The sequence below is a fragment of the Bos grunniens genome, chromosome 18 (genome assembly GCF_055505025.1).
Source record: "Bos grunniens cultivar Pamir isolate PY7600 chromosome 18, Bosgru_T2T1.0, whole genome shotgun sequence".
Lineage (NCBI taxonomy): Eukaryota > Metazoa > Chordata > Mammalia > Artiodactyla > Bovidae > Bos > Bos grunniens.
The window spans coordinates 34,989,357-35,007,181 of record NC_141182.1 but is presented as its reverse complement, the minus strand read 5'-3'; the positions used below and the strand labels follow the sequence as shown (position 1 = coordinate 35,007,181).

The 17,825-nt window shown below is 57.6% G+C and overlaps 1 protein-coding gene across 10 annotated transcripts; it reads left to right on the top strand.

Moving 5' to 3' along the window:
* Positions 1 to 1,411: 1,411 nt before the first annotated feature.
* FHOD1 (formin homology 2 domain containing 1) lies at positions 1,412 to 17,789 on the top strand. Of its 10 annotated transcripts, none has more exons than XR_015145564.1 (24): positions 1,412 to 1,675; positions 9,548 to 9,654; positions 10,053 to 10,117; positions 10,379 to 10,446; positions 10,523 to 10,628; positions 10,705 to 10,799; positions 11,065 to 11,176; positions 11,260 to 11,354; positions 11,464 to 11,607; positions 11,746 to 11,879; positions 11,961 to 12,176; positions 12,309 to 12,332; positions 12,722 to 12,775; positions 13,627 to 13,742; positions 13,830 to 14,440; positions 14,750 to 14,905; positions 15,124 to 15,306; positions 15,392 to 15,511; positions 15,594 to 15,750; positions 16,414 to 16,604; positions 16,696 to 16,888; positions 16,970 to 17,132; positions 17,207 to 17,407; positions 17,480 to 17,789. XR_015145564.1 is itself a non-coding variant. In XM_086351075.1 (24 exons), the coding sequence occupies exons 1-24, from the start codon at positions 1,475 to 1,477 to the stop codon at positions 17,560 to 17,562; spliced, it is 3,600 nt and encodes a 1,199-aa protein (XP_086207201.1). In that variant the 5' UTR covers positions 1,412 to 1,474; the 3' UTR covers positions 17,563 to 17,789. The 10 variants fall into 10 exon arrangements, 6 of the variants coding, with proteins under 6 accessions (XP_086207201.1, XP_086207203.1, XP_086207205.1 ...); XR_015145565.1 differs by having other exon boundaries at positions 15,594 to 15,802; XR_015145563.1 differs by having other exon boundaries at positions 15,589 to 15,802.
* Positions 17,790 to 17,825: the final 36 nt, after the last annotated feature.

The window sequence follows — 17,825 nt, the reverse complement described above, 5'->3', positions numbered from 1 at the left end:
CAGTCTCGACTCTGGAAATCCCCCAGTGCATCCCTCCCCCACAAGCCCTGCAACCTAGTCCTTCAAGCCCGCTCCCTCAAACCCTCCCCAAATCTCCCCCGATCCGTATTCAGAGCTGTGAGCGGCCACAGTCCCCAAGGGGCACCGCCGGGTCGCACCCGCCAGCGGCGACAGCCAGTCGCGGGAGTGACGGGGGTCTTCTGGATGGCGGGGTTCAGGCGAGAAGAGGGCGGCCCCGCCACCGAGAGTGCGGTCGGCGACTGGCAGACGGCCAGTACAGAGGCCGCGGACCCCGACGCTGCCCCGTGCAGACTGCAGGGGGCAGTGCGCCGTCGCCTTCAGCTCAGCCCTCTGGAGCCTACGACCCCTGCGGGCCCCGCTCTCAGACCAGAGCTGCGCACGCGCACTAGGCCCTTTTTAGAAAGCTGTGAGGGATAACTGTCCCCATCGTCCCCAGAAACCCCAAGGTCCAGATTGGGCCGAATTCATCTCAGGCTGAGGAGGACTCTCCTCCTCTTCATTCACCAAATCGAGGGGCAACCGCCCTCCCTTTCCTCTAAATCAGTGAACTCTTCTCACCCTTTCCATGAGACAATGAAGAGAACGTTTCTTCTTCCCTAAACTACGAAAACCCCAGCCTATCGATTCCCTTCAAACTAAAAGGAATTCACTCAACCTTTTTCCCAAACCTGAGGGGGCATTCGGCTTATCCCGCCCTAAACTGAAAAGGACCGTTTCCCCTTTTCATTGAAGTATAGCCCATCCCTGTTCTTCCCCCAAATTGAGGGGAATCGGAATCGATTCTAGGTAGTGTTCTACCTAGCGGCCAAACTGAGTCTTTCTATCCTTTTCCCAAAATTAAGAGCACCCGTCCCTCTTTCTTCTCCAACTAAGGGTAAATCATCCCACCTCCTCCTTTGAATTGAGTGTAATCTATTTTCACTTCTTGCTCCAAACTGAAAGGGACCCATCTCCTTGCTTCCTCCAAATGAAGGACGCCCATCCACTTCATACCTCAGCTGAAAGAAATCAGGACCTTCTAGTCCCTAAACCTAGGCGGACCTGGCGGGCCACGATCTGAAGAAACTTCCACCCCATCTTGCCCTAGCAGTCTCTCAAGAGAGCACAGCCTCACCGCCCCCAAGCCCAAAGAAAGCCTCTCGACGCTCTGCGCGTTCTCGCAGTGGGTGGGGGGACGCGCGAGCTCGGGTTTTCCCGGGACTAGCCTGTGAACTAACGGGACCACGATCACGCCCTCTGAATGATTGGCTGCAAGCTCCACCAACCGCAGTACGGCCCTCGACCCCGGGCGTCCGGAGACTAGTATTGGCTCCACCCCCTTTCTCGGCCCCGCCTCCGTCTGGCCCCGCCCCTCTCCCTCGGCGTCCTGCCCGGCCCCGCCTAGACAGCGAACTAGTTGAGTAGAAGCCGCGGCGCGGCCCGGACCCGCCCGGAGGCAGGCAGTGGCGGAGCCATGGCGGGCGAGGAAGACCGCGGGGACGGGGAGCCTGTATCACTGGTGACCGTGCGGGTGCAGTACCTAGAGGACACCGACCCTTTCGCATGTGCCAACTTCCCGGAGCCGCGCCGGGCCCCCACCTGCAGCCTGGACGGGGCGCTGCCCCTGGGCGCGCAGATACCCGCCCTGCACCGCCTGCTGGGGGCGCCGCTCAAGGTGAGGGGAGCCGGAGAAAGATTGGGGGCGACTGATGGTTCAGGGTCGGCTCTATGAAAGCTTTTGGGAGCCTCTCGAGGAGAGGCTGAAGCAAGCGGGTGCGCTCCTCCGGGAAAGTTTTGGGCTGGGCACCCAACGTACACGTTGCCTGGCCGGTGGGAAACGCCTTTCGAGTTGAGGGAAACTGAAGAAGGGAGATGAAAGCTTGTACTCTGCGGCACCCAGACTGCCCTTCGAAATGAGGCCCACCTGGGGAGGCGCTCGGGGTCCGTTCCCTGCCTGTCTGCTCTGCATGGGGGTAGCGTGGGCGTTTGGGTGGTAGCGGTCTTAGAAGACGCAACTGAGGATGGACCAGCTTTCACCTGCTTTAGGTGAGGTGGGGGCGGGACCATGAGGAGGGGCGGACCTGGGGCGGGCCACCAGAGGTGTCTTGAGGCAGGATTGGGTCCTGCCGGATAGAGTATTGTCAGTGCTGGGTGAGGCCCCGCTAGGGAGTGCCGGCGGAGGTGAGACCACAGGGTGAGGGGAGTTCCCTGGAAGCGGCCTGGCCCGGGACATCCTGAGCGCGGGAGGCTGCACTGGTGGAAAAGCCCTTTAAGTCACCGCCCCCACCATCTCCGCAGCAGCCGCCGGCCGGGGGCTGGAAGGGAAGTAGCGAGCCGGGCTAATTTTAAACCGTCGGCCTGCCCTAGTTTGCCTGCACCCCAGAGCCTACTCGTGCACGGTGCCGGGAGAGGCCCTTTTGCAGATGGCCCGCCCTACCTCCCCTCCTGCTCGCCGCGCTCAGCCCCCCGCAGGCAGCCCTTTCCGGCGCATTCGGTTTCCGGGCCAGGACTCTGCGAGGCACACCACCACCTCCCGGGGTGCCTCGCCAGCCCGTCGGCACCAAATGGTGAAGCGAGAGTTGGTGGAAGTGTCCTCCCTTGCTCCCAGGCTTAGCTGGGCGCCGAGTTGCGCAAACTTGCCCCCCGGGCCTGGGGTCTCCCCTGGAATGTGCCCCAGGCGCCAGGCCCCCAGCCTGCATTCCTAGCGCTGCGGGCCTGCCCCGCCTCTGAGCGCGGGCGGGAGAAGCGCTGAGACTCGGCCTGGGTAGTGGCGCGTGTCTGAGCGTAGCTCAGGCTTCAAGGACAAGGATTGAACATAGCAGCGCGTTGCCCTCTCCAGACTTTTGATGTTACCCCTCCTTGTTCTGCCCTGTTCAAAGGAGCATACCGAAGTGGACCCAAAAGAAGCACATCCAGCCAGAAGCCACCTCCCATTCAGAATGGGCGCTGGGGAGAAAGGGGTGCTGAACTGAGGCCAGGTTCCTGCCTCCAGACTCCTGGAACACCCAGTACTGAAATAAGCCTGGAGCACGACAGGGAACATAGTATTCCTCCCACCCCCCGCCTCTGGAGGACACAGCTTAGCCCTAACACTCCTTCTCAAATCAGGGGCGAGTTTGGGAGGATCATCATTACCCCTTACCTCTCCCTCTCATTTAGGGACCCATCACCACCACCGCCTCACCAGGTGCTCTGCCCTCTGTTCTCTGCTCCCTAGCTGAGAACTGGGATTGATATATGTGTGTGTGCTCAGTTGTGTCCAGCTCTTTGCGACCTCTTGGATTGTAGCTTGCCAGGCTCCTCTGTCCATGGCATTTTCTAGGCAGGAATACTAAAGCAGGTTGCCATTTTCCTGCTCTAGGGGATCTTCCTGACCCAGGGATCCAACCCTCATCTCTTGTGTATCCTGCATTGGCAGGTGGATTCTTTTACCACTGCTCTACCTGGGAAGGAAGCACCAGGATAATATGTTAAGTAACCCCCACCTCAGTCCTTTCTGATCTCCCCACTTTCATGATTTCCCACCTGGTCTACCTGAGGACTGCCATATCCCCTACAGGCAGGATAGAGGGGCCCGGACACTGGGTTACCACTGTGCCTGGAGCCAGGACTCCCTGGGGCTGGCATCTCTGCCAGGAATGGTCAGATGCACTGTGATGTGCATATCCCAAATATAAACTGTGACCACAGCCCCAGAATAGAAGGCCAGAGGAAGAAGGGCTGAGAATAGGGTAGGGGCAGGGACGTCAGAGAGCAGGGCTCCTCCTTGTAGGAACTGTCAATGACTGGTCCCTCCCCTAGTCCTGGAAGTGGTGCCCCAGGGGCACAGACATGACTCAGGCAAGCTTCCACAGCTCTCTAGAGGGGAGAGGTGGCCCCAAAACCCAGGCCTCCCCATCCCAGGCTGTAGAGTAAAAATAGGCTCACTGCTTCATCCTCTGCACAGTTGTCCAGCAGGAGAACAGTTCACAGCCAAGTGACCTCTGCTCCCATCCCCCCAACTCTGGGCACTGACCCCCTTCAACCCTGCAGACCCTGCCAGATCCCTGGGAAAGGACAGAGGCCCAACCCGCTTTCTCTCTGGGGCTCCACCCCACACACCCCATTGGGCTGTGGCTAGCCTATAGAGTTCCCCGCTGAGGGCTTCCTTTTTAAATGTTCAGAGTTTTCAGATCTGAGAAGGCCTTGCTCATTTCCTCCCAGTCTAGGAGGAAGCTCCTGGCCACAGCCTCTGACTCATCTCCTGGCCCTGGGGAGGTGGAAGGTGGGGGTGTGTCCGGGCAGTGCCTTGGGTCATGTGTAGTGTCCCCAGGGGATCTGTCTGGAGACAGGGGCCCCTGCCCCAAGGGAGAACCTCTGGCCCTGCCCCGTCTTCTTTACCCAAAGCTGCCCAGTCCCACCCTCTTTGCTACCCTTTGCCCTTCTGGGCCTGCCTCTGGAGCCCCTCCCTGATATCCCAAGGCCCTGCCACATCTGGGATGGCACAGACTTCCTTATCCCTGGGCTCCAGGCAGAGGGACCTGGGTACTGCTCTGACCCTGATGCGAAGGCCAAAGGGGCCCCCATTCCAAGCAGCAGAGATGGCCCTAGAAATCTGTTCATTCCCAGCAACTTTGTTTCCCCAGCTGTGGCTAAACATTGCAGGGGAACAAGTGTGGTACTTGTTTCCTGTCCTTGCCCCTCCCTACTCCAGCCTCAGTTTACCCCTTAGGAGCAGCTGTGGCAAAGGGGCTAAAGTGTGAACCTGACCTTCTGGGACAGGGACCATGTGGCAGGGTCCCAGAGGATTCTTAATAAGATGGGGTGCTCTGGTGATCAACTGAGCCCTTTGGAGATCTCTGGGAGACTGTAAAAGATTTTGATGTGAGCATGAGTCATGTTCTCCCCCCAGCTTTCCCTGGGGCCAGCATGTCCAATTTGCTGTCCATTCTGGGCTGCAGCCTGGTAAGGGACCCCATGATCTTGGTCCTGGCAGAAGTTGGCCCTGTTACCCCAGCAGGTACGATGTGCAAGTGTTCATTTGTGTTCCCTAGCTGGAACTGGGAGGACCAGTTTGGGGTATTTGCACAGTTCAGAAAGCTGAGGGGCATTCTCTAGCCCTTGGCAACCCCACAGGCCCCAGCCCTCACTCCACCTCCCGCCCAGGATTCCCTGGAGCATTTCCAAAGTCCATGAACCCAAGATCAATTCAGGGAGCCCTGGTCCCATTCCTGATTGTGCAACCTGGAGCAAATTCACAGAATTTCTGAGCCTTGGTTTCCTCACCTATAGAAGGATTATCAGGAGAATCAAGGCACCAGGCAGCCCAGTATGTGGCACAGAGAAGGCATAACAAATGCGGGCTTCCACCCTCAAGGCCCATTCATGTCATCTCATTCAGGAAGCCAAAGTCCAATTGGAGACCCAAGATAAAAGGGAGGAAAGAAAATGACAGGTCAGTATTGCTGATAAACATAGATGCTAAAATCCTCAACAAAATGCTATCAAATAGAATCCAACAACACATTAAAGGATCATGCACCACAATCAAGTGGGGTTTTCCCCAGGGATGCAAGGATTCTTCACAAATCAATCATGTGATACACCATATTAACAAATTAAAATAGAAAACATGAGAACACAAGGTCTTAGGAAAGGAGAAGAAACAGTTAAATTATTTCCTAAAACAAGAATCCTTCAGCATGTAATTCTTCACTTTTCTCCATCTTCCTTGCCCCTGGCATTCTCACCCAATTATACTGTTATGAAAAATATTGGGGAGTAGACACCATGGTCCCCTAAGCTTGCCCTGAATGTAAAACCACATGTGACAAGTTGGTTTGAGCTGCCAGAAAAGCCTGAGTCCAAGGAATGAAGAGAAAAATGGGCAAGACAGAGGTAGGAAATTAAGAGGTACAAGCTGCTATATATAAAATAAGTTACAAAGGCTTCCTCAATGGCTCAGATGGTAAAGAATCCTCTTTACCTGGGGGATCGATCCTGGGTTCGATCCCTGAGGCAGGAAGATCCCCTAGAGGAGGGCATGGCAACCCACTCTAGTATTCTTGCCTGGAGAATCCCATGGACTGAGGAGCTTAGCGGGCTATAGTCCATAGGGTTGCAAAGTGTCAGACATAACTGAGTGACTGAGCATGCATGCTTGCATGCACAAGAATATATAGTACAGCATAGGGAATATAGCTAGTATTTTATAATAACTTTAAATAAAATATCTTTATTTTTTTTTATTTTGGCTGCACCACACGGCTTATGGGATGACCAGTGGCTGAACTGGGGCCCTTGGTAGTGAAAGCTTGGAGTCCTAACCACTGGACCACCAAGGAATTCCCAAGCATAATCTTTACAAATTGTGGACTACTACGTTGTACACCTGAAACTTATACAATATTGTAAAATCAATACCTCAATAAGAATAAGCAGATAAATAGAGAAAAATGAGCTAGAGCTGGGAGCCTCCACCCCAAGGCAAACATCAGAGAAGTGAGGAAGACAAGAGCCTGGAGGCAATCCGAGATATGGGCCTATGCTTACCCTGTGCTGACCCCAGGCACTGTCAGCAGGGACCAGAGTTTGGGCTGCCTCCAGGCTGGCCCAGCCCCAGGGTGCGAGAAACAAGGCCCAGAGGGTTGGCGCTCAGAAGGGTGACCCCAGGAAGGGGCCAGGGCTGTGAGGGACAAGCAGCACCCAGCTGGCAGGAAGTCTCCACTCTTTGCAGCTTGCCTGACCCCGCCCCCCACTCCATCTCCCCAGAACAGACAGCTAGAAGTGAGGGGAGGGGAATCATCCTAGAGGCTCTGGACCTCCCCCCAAGAACTGGGGCCTAGGCAGAATAAGATAGGCAAAGTGGCTGGAAAAGCCATGGCTACCATCACAGAGAGAAAGGGGCTCATCTGAGGAGGCGGGGGGTGCTGGAGCATTCAGTCTTCAGGACCCTGCCCCAAAGGGACGTGGGCATCCCAGGGGTTCTGAAAGGAAAGGGCCATTCTCAGCTCACAGAATTAGAGCCTGGATGTGGGCCTGCAGGAGGGGAAGAGAATGTTCTGTGGATGTGCTCACCTGTGCACAGCCAGTAGCATGTGTATGTGTGTGTGTGTGTGGACCCTGCCTGACCATATACTTGGGTGTGTGAGCTGCTACCAGGCATACTCTGCTCACCCCTCCAGTGTTTACCTTCATAGTCTCCTCTCAGCACCCGAGGCTGTGCTTCTACATTTATTCGTGACCTTTTTCTGAGTCAAACCTGCCTACCTCCCCAACAGAGTTGGAAGACAGGGAAGGCAAAGGCAGTAGCTTGTTCCCTGTTGTGTCCTGAGCACCTAAAACTAGCCAGGTTCGTGAATATTTGAATGAATGAGCTCTTCTACATGTGTGTGACTTGAGGGATCTCTGAGCGAGGGTTGTGGCTTTGGGGTCCCAGAGTCTTCCAGTCCAAAGTGGAAGGAGATGTGGCTGTGCCTGGCTGGGGGTGGAGTAAGGTGGCTGCTGAGTCACTGTGTGGGAAGAGGGATCAAGAGAAACGCGGGACTGCCCTTAGCTGAGCTGGCCCCAGACAAAGTTCCTCAGCCCTGGGGCCTTGCCTCTCTATCGCAGGGCCCATTCCCAGTAGGCCCTGGAGAGGATGACTCTGCTCCCAGGGAGGGGAGAGAGGCCAGGCCCACCCAAGGCGCCCAGGGGAGGGCAGGCAGCCAAGCAGGAAGTGGGACAGAACAGGCTGGAGTGTTTGTCCTATGTCCTATGTCCCACGCAGGAACCCAGGGAGGGGGGGTGTCACCCAAGGGCCTTACAGGCTGAACTGCCAGGAAGGAGCCGGGTCAGGCTCTCAGGCATGAGCAAGAATACTAAGCAGAGGCAGGACAGGGGCAGGAGCCGGACTCCCTTAACCCCATGGGACCGAGGGCAGCTGGAAACCTTGGGCTGGGTCCAGAGAAGGGCAGGGCTGACAGAACAACAAGGCACATGTTGAGGTTGACTTGCCCAGTAAGATGGAGACCAGAAGACGCCCTGCCTCTTCAGAGGTGGGCTTTCCCTGGGCCTCTCAAGTCAAGAGAACTTAGCTGAGCCCTGCACACTGGCATGGTGCTGTGGAGGAGGTGGCGAGGAGAGGCACAGTGCTGCCCTCAGACTCTCCGGAGTCACCTCACTAGGCTTCTCTACCGGCATTTCTCAAGGGGCCAAGCATCCTGCCTGGTGGTGGTGGTGGTGGTCCCAGTGGTAACTGTGTGGAGCCAGGCTTGGGTGGGTGGAAGGCATGGGCAGTGAACTCATGGATGGAGCATGTACTTACTTGTTACACTTCAGGTTCCAGGGACCCACTATAGGCTGACTATGAAAGTGAAAGTGTTAGTCGCTCAGTCACGTCCAACTCTTCGCCACCCCATAGACTGTAGCCTGCCAGGCTCCTCTGTCCATGGAATCCTCCAGGCAAGAATACTGTAGTGGGTTGCCATCTCCTTCTCTAGGGAATCGTCCCGACCCAGGAATTGAACCCGGGTCTCCTGTATAGTAGGTGGATTCTTTATCATCTGAGCCACCAGGGCAGCCCTCAGTAGGCTGACTGAGTTACACTCTAAAATCTGGTGCTCAATAGGCCTCTTGGAGGCCTCTGAGGTTTAGCTAGGACCGTGGGGACTGTCTGAGTCTTTGCATCAACTGAGCAACTGAATTGAACTGTGGGGACTGTAGCCATTTGGGGACAGAGCAAAGACTCTCAGGCCTGGAGGGACTGGGAGCCCTTCTTCTCACTATCTTGACTTGGGGTGACACTCATCCTCCCCGAGCTGGGTTTGCACCTCCCAGCATTCTTTTTGTTTTTTTCTCCCAACATTCTTAACACTTTGTCCTTGGACTTGAATGCTTGTGGCTGCAACTTATCACCCCACAGAGCTGTGAACTTCCTTGAAGGCAGGAACTTCCTCCTATCTTGTCTCCATCCCCCTTCCTCATTCATGTGCATTGGCTCAACAACCATTTAGGGAGCATTTGCTGTGCCCCAAGTGTGTGCTAGGCTCTGCAGATGTCGTATGGACAAGACAGACATGGTGCCTGGACTCAGAGTAATCACAGTGGGGAGGGATCCTAGTGCCTAGGATGTGCTGATGCCATGTGGAAGGCCTCAGAGGAGGGTTCACATGAGGGCTGGAGGGATTTGCATAGCAACGGCTAGAGGAGTCCAAGAAGGCTTTGCAAAAAGGCATTATCTGATAATTCCCTGGTGGTTCAGTGGTTAGGACTCTGGGTTTTCACTACCGAGAGTGCAAGTTCAAACTCTGATCAGGGAACTAAGATTCTGCAAGCTGCATGGGCACAGCCCCCCAAAAGCATTATCTAATCAGAAACCTAAAAAATTGGGTAGGTGTGAGCCACGAGAAAGCTCTTTGCCTGGGTTTTGCACAGAGTAGGCCCAAGAGAACTGACTGCTCAGGGAATGCATGGCTGCAGTGCAGGCCTCTGCCAGTACCCTGGGTGGGGAGGTAGGAGGTCATGGGCTCTCCATGCGTACTCCTGCCACCTCTTCCCCAGCCCTGACAGCTGGTCCCTTTGCCCCCAGCTCGAGGACTGTGCTCTGCAAGTGTCTCCATCTGGATATTACCTGGACCCTGAGCTGTCCCTGGAAGAGCAGCGGGAGATGTTGGAGGGCTTCTTTGAAGAGATCAGGTCAGAGCGGATGGGGTCAGGAAGGCGAGGCTGGCTCCCACCCTTGCCGCCATGCTGGAGGGGCTGGCTCAGGGGTCAGCGGCCAAGATACCTGATCTCTAGCCAGGGCTGTGGGTCACCTCCTGCTGCCCAGGGGAACTGTGCCAGGGGAATCCCAAGGCCTGGCCAGTGTTACCTGCTGCCTGGGATGGGAGTGGGGGCTCACCCACATAACTGAGATGCCTGTGTTTGCGCAAACCCTCCTATCTGAACAACCCCTGGGCTCAGAGAAGCAGCTGGTGATGAAGGAGCTAGGCCAGGGAGGGTTGGCATGCGGGGAGGTCTTTGGCTGCCTTGGCATGGATGGAGGGACCCCAAGGAAAGGGCTGGGAACTGCTGACTGGGCTACTTGATTCCAGCAAAGGGCGGAAGCCTACTCTGATCCTGCGAACCCAGCTCTCCGTGAGGGTCAATGCCATCTTAGGTGAGTGTGTGAGGATATCAGCATATCCAGCAATTATACCCTCTTCATACACCGCGCTTCCCAGTTGGCTCAGTTTCTTTCAGGCCTGTGCTGGACAGTGGACAGGACAGATGAGAGGCAGGATGTGTTTCCCCTCCTATTCCTGTCCTGACCCCTTCTCCCAGGGCCAGGGCAGCTGCTGGACTGTGATAAGTGTTGCCCAGAGTCAGGGAGTTGTGATTGTGTCCCCTTGAGATTTCCATGCCCACGTACCCCTTGCAGAAAAGTTGTATGGCTCCAGTGGCCCTGAGCTCCGCCGCTCCCTCTTCTCACTAAAGCAGATCTTCCAGGTGAGGCTCAGAGGTGGGCCGGGGGTGGGCATCCAGGCTGAGCCCCACCCCACTAAACCCCCCTTGGTGCCCCCAGGAGGACAAGGACCTGGTGCCTGAATTCGTGCACTCTGAGGGGCTGAGTTGCCTGACCCGCGTGGGCGCCGCTGCTGACCACAACTACCAGAGCTACATCCTCCGAGGTCAGCCCCACCCCTCTCCCATGATCCCTGCCTTCAGTGACCCCTTCCTGACCTCTTCTTGTCCCTGTGTCCCCAGCCCTAGGCCAGCTGATGCTGTTTGTGGATGGGATGCTGGGGGTGGTGGCCCACACTGAGACTGTGCAGTGGCTGTACACGCTGTGTGCCAGCCTGGTAAGTGGCCTTCCACCCAGCCACGCACCCTTTTCCCACTGCCTCTCTCTGGCCCTTAGTTTCCTCAGCAAAGTGGGCTGGAATGGAGTGGGTCTGTGGCCCCTCTAAGCCTCAAAGGCAGTTCAACACCTGGTCCTACAGATGGCTCTTTCTGCTTAGACTGTCCTCTCTGGGTCCAGCCCCCCCGAGCCCTTTCTCCTCCCCACCAGGAGCCAGCACAGGTCTGGCCCCAGCCCCACTCACACGTGGTGACCCCTCCCCCCAGTCCCGCTTGGTGGTGAAGACAGCCCTGAAACTGCTACTGGTGTTCGTGGAATACTCTGAGAGCAACGCACCGCTGTTCATCCGTGCAGTCAACTCTGTGGCCAGCACCACGGGTCAGAGACTGTCCCTCCCTCCACCGCTGGGAACCCTCTCTCCTACTTGTTCCCACGTGAACTCTCCCCTTTCTGGGTGGCAGGTGCTCCTCCGTGGGCCAATTTGGTGTCCATCCTGGAGGAGAAGAACGGCACTGACCCCGAGCTGCTGGTGTACACTGTAACCCTCATCAACAAGGTGGGATGTGGGGAGCCAAGGGGGAACCCAGGGCCATCCTAGGCCGCTCAGTCTCTTGTCCTCTGATCCGCATCAGCTTCAGCCTTGCCCTCCTATCCCCACCCTCCAGACTCTGGCAGCCCTCCCGGACCAGGACTCCTTCTACGACGTGACGGATGCACTGGAGCAGCAGGGCATGGAAGCACTGGTCCAGCACCACTTGGGCAAGGCGGGCACTGACGTCGACCTGCGAGCCCAACTTGTACTCTATGAGGTGGGCTGGGCCATCAGGGCTGGAGAGAGGAGGGGAAGGAGGGGCTGAAGGGGAGAAAAGAGAGGGGGCGCCATTATCCAGGGCCCCACTCCATCGAGTTGGGCCTCAGCCACTCCCTTCTGGGCCCAACTCTGCTAGAATGCCCTGCGGTTGGAGGATGGAGACCTCGAAGAAGCCGTCACAGGTGGGCGGCGCACCACCCGCCGAAAACCTTCCTCAGAGGAGGGCAAGAGGAGCCGCCGATCTCTAGAAGTGCGCTCCCCAGAGCCTGGGTAAGAACAAGTTACCTCGGCGCCTGGGGAGGGGTGGATCAGCCAGGAATAGCCCCGCCTCCTGACAGGCCACACCTCCAGCTCCACAGGCCCCGCCTCTCCGGTCGTCTCCACCTCCGCTGCCAGCCCGGTCCTGCCAACCAGCCCCACCTCCTGCCCCGTAGGCCCCGCCTCACCTCCAAGCCCCGCCTCCAGCCCCGTGGGCCCTGCCTCTGGCCTCCATAGCACCTTGAGACTCTTTCCTAGCGTCTCCGTGGCGCCCTCATCCGACAGCTCCTGTGAAAGGAGCGTCTACAAGTAAGTAGGGAGATAGAGGCTGTCGTGGGAGACTTCTCTCCATCTGTCCCTCCTCTCTGCGCCCTTCCACGGGCCCTCCGCCTCCTCTGCCCGAACTTCTCTGCCAAACGCGTGCTTTCTCTTTCTTTCCAGACTTCACCAAACTGCTCCTGTTTGGTAAGTGACTGCTGGGGGGTGGGGTTCGGCTCTGACTGGACCTCGTCCTTCTGCGGCTTTTCTTCATCTCTTTCTGGCATTCCACCTGTATTGTCAATGTCATCTGTCTCTCTACCCCCTTCTGTCTCAGTTTCTCTGTCACTGTCTGTGACTCTCTCATTTCGCTGTCTTTGTCTTTTACTGCACCCTGTCCTGCGTCATGTCCGTCTCTCCTCTCCATTTCCAGTTTCCTCGCATCACGCCTCCCCCACTCCCTCCTATTCCCATTGTGACTGGGAAGGGACCCCTGATATCACTGCCCGGCTCTGTGTGGGTGTGAGCAACTGGGCACTGTGGGGTGGAGCAGGCACCACAGTTACCATTTCTTCCTCTCATCCCCCCCGACCCAGGGCCTCTGAGAGCCCACCTGTCCCCCAGGTCCCTACTGGGGAGGCCAGGCTGGAGTAAGTACAGAGGCCAGCCTGCCAGGCCTGCCATGTGCTCAGGGCTTCAGCATTGCTTCCCCCAGCGGGGGTTCCATGTGCCTGATGCAACCAGAGCTGGGGGGCTCTCTCAGACTTATGCCTCCTCAGATACCCAAGGACTAAGCACTGGAAAACAGCTCACTGGGGTCATAGAGGTCCCTGTGCTTTAACCGTGGCACCTTAACAGCTTTGACCAGTGATGAGGATGTGAATTCCCAACCTGGAGCCGATTCTGGATCCTCAGCCCAGGATTAGTGCTGGGAGGGACCTAGGGTGCTACGCGGTGCGGAGGTGGAGGAGCAACCTCTGTCTAAGGGCAGGACAGAGACTGAGTGCCAGCAGAGGCTGGAGGGGCCAAAAGAGACGGGATCACCTTCATTATGTCAACATAAACTGAGCGCCTGTCATTTACCAGGCCCCTTTCTAGGCATCGGTCATGGCTCTTGGAAGCTGCCAGACCTGCCAAGGGAGGGACAGCCTGGTGTGGCCATTGGGACAGCTAGCCCCTTCCCCTGCTCTAAGGGTCCTTGTCTAGAATCAGAACAGTGAGCATGAGCATGAACAACAGCAAGACTGCAAGTTAGATGTCACGTAAAAGTTTTCCCATTTGTTGACCTAGGAGTACTGGGTTGGTAGCGACCTCCCCAGACGTGGAAGACTGAATGGGGACTGGCCTTTGGCAGGTCCTGGTCTGCTCAGCGCATGGACGGTTCCCTGTGTGTCTGTGTGTGCCTGCAAGTAGGGGCAGTGCCCAGGGACCCAGCAAGGCATGCGCACCACCCTGGGCTGGGGTATGTCAGACACCTTCACTGACAAGTTCCTCCCCCCAGAGCCCGGTTCCTGGAGAATGTAGCAGCAGCAGAAACAGAAAAGCAGGCTGCGCTGGCCCAGGGCCGGGCAGAAACATTGGCCGGTGCCATGCCGGATGATATGGACGGGTGTCCAGGTGAGTGGGTAGGTGGGCAGTATCCACCCACGTTGCCCTGTTGCTCTAGAGAAGACATGACACTGACAGCTGCTTCCCTTTGTCTAGACACCCGAGAATCAAGGTACTCTCAGGAACCCACCCCTGCACCCAGGACACCCCAGAGTGCTGCCCCCCGAATCCTGCTGTGTGCCCAGCAGAGCCTTGAGCCAGAGCCCAGGGAGCCATTGGCCCCACCAAGCCCCAAGGCTGAGCCTGTGTGGGAGCTCCCTGCCCGTGTACCCAGGCTCTGCATTGGGGACCTGGACTTCTCAGATCTGGGGGAGGATGAAGACCAGGACATGCTGAACATGGAGTCTGTGGAGGCGGAGAAAGGGATCCCACCCCCACCGCCCCCCCCACCCCTGCTCTCTGGAAGCCTCCCACCTCCTCCACCTCCACCTCCCCCACCCCTCAAAAGCCCCTTCCCACCAACCCCACCCCCACCCCCTGCTGCCCCTCTTCCCCACTCAGCACCTGATGGCCCTGCCCTCCCCACCAAGAGGAAGACAGTAAAACTCTTCTGGCGGGAGCTAAAGTTGGCTGGAGTCCGTGGAGGCTCTGGTAGTCGCTTTGGGCCCAGCCCCACCCTGTGGGCCTCACTAGAGCCTGTCTCGGTGGATACAGCCCGGCTAGAACACCTGTTTGAGTCCCGAGCCAAGGACATGTTGCCTTCCAAAGTAAGCACATCCTCATCTGTGGGGTAACCCCAGGGGAGAGGGGAGGGAGCCAGAGCTCAAGGGTCTGAACTGCTGGGGAAACTGAGGCAAAGAAAGGAGGAGGGACTTGTCTGAGGTCCTTCAATGAGGGTTTAGCCCATCCCTAACTAGCATCTAAGCCCATCCCAAGGCCTTGCACATCCCAGAGCCCTGGCTGTGGGGTAATTGCACCATTTGGGCTACTGAGAGTGGGGCCTTGGTGTGCCCTCTTAGGTTGTTGCCCGTTAGACCCTTTCCCAGTCTTATACTGCCCTTCCCACAATGTCAAAGAAAGCTGGTGAGGGCCGCCGTACAATGACCACAGTGCTGGACCCCAAGCGCAGCAATGCCATCAACATCGGCCTAACCACACTGCCACCTGTGCACGTGATCAAGGCTGCCCTGCTCAACTTTGATGAGTTTGCTGTAAGCAAGGATGGCATCGAGGTAGGGATACACAGTGAGGGGTGTGGGGAGCTGGGCCCTCTCCTTTGGTTGGTGGCCACTTCCTGTCCCTCCAGTGGTGGGCATGGGCTTGGCATTTCTGCAGAGCAGTCCTCAGACTCTGGGACTGCCCCAGATGACCTAGGGAGGAGTCAAGGTCAATACCCAAGGCCTCAGGCCAGCACTGAGTGGCCTCTGTGGGATGGTGGGTGCATTCTTAGAAGCTACTGACCATGATGCCCACGGAGGAGGAGCGGCAGAAGATCGAGGAGGCCCAGCTGGCCAATCCCGACGTACCCTTGGGCCCAGCCGAGAATTTCCTGATGACTCTCGCCTCCATCGGGGGCCTGGCTGCCCGCCTACAACTCTGGGCCTTCAAACTGGATTATGACAGCATGGAGCGGGTACTTGGGTCACGGGATGGGACAGGCAGTAGGGACATGGGAGCATGATGACCGTGTAGTCTGAGTCCCTGATCTCCCCTACCAGGAAATTGCAGAGCCACTGTTCGACCTGAAAGTGGGCATGGAACAACTGGTGCAAAATGCCACCTTCCGCTGCATCCTGGCCACCCTGCTGGCTGTGGGCAACTTCCTCAATGGCTCCCAGGTGAGTTGATAGCCTGTGAGGGTGGGGACCGGGACTCTGGAGCCGCCCGGGCCCAGGCTCAGATGGAGTCATTTCAGAGCAGCGGCTTTGAGCTGAGCTACCTGGAGAAGGTGTCAGAAGTGAAGGACACGGTGCGCCGCCAGCCCCTGCTGCACCACCTGTGCGCCCTGGTGCTGCAGGCCCGGCCTGACTCCTCCGACCTGTACTCGGAGATCCCCGCCCTGGCCCGCTGCGCCAAGGTCAGCACCCGACCTCTACTCAGAAATCCCTGTCCTGGCCCGCTGCGCCAAGGTCAGCACCCAACGGGCCTGACTAAGGCTGGCCATGGCGCAAGGGGTACCGCTTCCCTCCCTCCCCCCGAGTGGGCTGCCGGGCCAGGGCTTGCTCAGGTTCCAGGCTTGTGTGTGGGCTCTGTCCTCTGCCAGAAACACTCTTCTCTTGGCCTGGCTACACCTACTCAGTTTTGGGTCTGTTTAGCTGCCACTTATCCCAGGAAGGGGCTTCCCTGGTGGCTCACATGGTAAAAGAATTTGCCCGCAATGCAGGAGACCCAGGTTCGATCCCTGGGTCAGGAAGATCCCCTGGAGGAGGGAATAGCAACCCACTCTAGTATTCTTGCCTGGAGAATCCTATGGGTAGAGGAGCCTGGTGGGCTACAGTCCATGGGGTCAAAAAGAGTTAGACATGACTGAGCAGCTTACACTTTCACTATCCCAAGAAACCTCTATTCCCTACTGTATCACATGGACTTGCTAGTCTCTTGCAGGAGACTGGGAGCTTTTGGAGGGCAGGGGTCGGATCTGCTGTTTGCTCAGGACCCAGGCTGACCATCCCAGCACAGAGGTAGCCTTAGGCAGTGTCTTTCTGTGGGGGGATTGCATGTTTACCCCTTGCTTTTCCAGGTGGACTTTGAGCAGCTGACTGAGAACCTGGGGCAGCTGGAGCGCCGGAGCCGGGCAGCTGAAGACAGCCTGCGGAGCCTGACCAAGCACGATCTGGCTCCAGCCCTGCGTGCCCGCCTCACCCACTTCCTGGTGCACTGTACCCGCCGTGTTGCCATGCTGAGGGTCGTACACCGCCGTGTCTGCAACAGGTGGGGGCATTGCAGAGAGAGGCAAGACCGCCACCACCATCCCTCAGACCCCAAGCAGGACTCAGACCTCCTTCCCATTCCACCCACCTAGGTTCCATGCCTTCCTGCTGTACCTGGGGTACACGGCAGAGGCAGCCCGTGAGGTCCGCATCATGCAGTTTTGCCACACACTGCGGGAGTTCGCACTGGAGTATCGGACCTGCCGGGACCGGGTGCTGCAGCAGCAACAGAAGCGGGCCACATACCGTGAGCGCAACAAGACTCGGGGACGTATGATCACTGAGGTGGGTGTGCCTTCCAGTCTTGACTGCCACCACCGTGGTTTTCTTCTTCTACACCCCATTCACCCCTTTCCCCCTCTCTAGACAGAGAAGTTCTCAGGTGTGGCTGGGGAAACCCCCAGCAAGCCATCTGTCCCTGTGGCTGTGAGCAGTGGGCCAGGAGAAGGTGATGCTGACAGTCACGCCACCATGAAGAGTCTGCTGGCCAGCAAGCCTGAGGATGCCACACATGGCCGTCGCAGCAGAGGTGGGACCAGTGGCTGCTGGGGGCAGTGGGCTCTGGGGCCACTCTAGCCTGACCTTTTTACCTGGCTCCCACAGGCATGGTCCAGAGCAGCTCCCCAGTCATGCCTACAGCAGTGGGGCCCTCCACTGTACCCCCGGAAGAACCTCCAGGCTCCAGTTTACCCAGTGACACTTCAGATGAGATCATGGACCTGCTGGTGCAGTCAGTGACCAAGAGCAGCCCCCGTGCCTTAGCTGCTAGGGAACGCAAGCGTTCCCGTGGCAACCGCAAGTCTTGTGAGTATTCCCTGCATGCCCACTGCCCGCCTTAACCCCATCAAGCCCCACCAACCCTGCTCTGTCTTGCAGTGAGACGGACGCTGAAGAGCGGGCTGGGAGAGGATCTGGTGCAGGCACTTGGACTGAGCAAGGGTCCTGGCCTGGAAGTGTGAAGGTGCTGCCTCCGGGACCCCTATCTGGGCCACAGCCCGCAGTGCAGGAGACTACAGTGAGGAGGCACCAAAGCAGAATTCTGGGCCTCTTCTCAACTCTAGGGCCACTCTGGGCCTGTGGCCAGTGCCGTAAGCAGTATTAGCTGTGTGTGCCTGTGTGGATGTGCGTGTGCATGTGTGAGCTCCCTGGATACATGGAGCACAATAAAGTTTTCCTAGCCAGTCAAGAGTCTTTTTCTTCCTTCAGGGTGCCCACCACGCTG

Excerpts from the sequence above, each read along its gene's own strand:
- FHOD1 (XM_086351075.1), top strand. The coding sequence starts at position 1,475 with ATGGCGGGCGAGGAAGACCGCGGGGACGGGGAGCCTGTATCACTGGTG. Across the intron at positions 11,355-11,463 it reads CTGTAACCCTCATCAACAAG|ACTCTGGCAGCCCTCCCGGA; the intron begins GTGGGATGTGGG and ends CCCACCCTCCAG. Across the intron at positions 14,906-15,123 it reads TAAGCAAGGATGGCATCGAG|AAGCTACTGACCATGATGCC; the intron begins GTAGGGATACAC and ends GTGCATTCTTAG.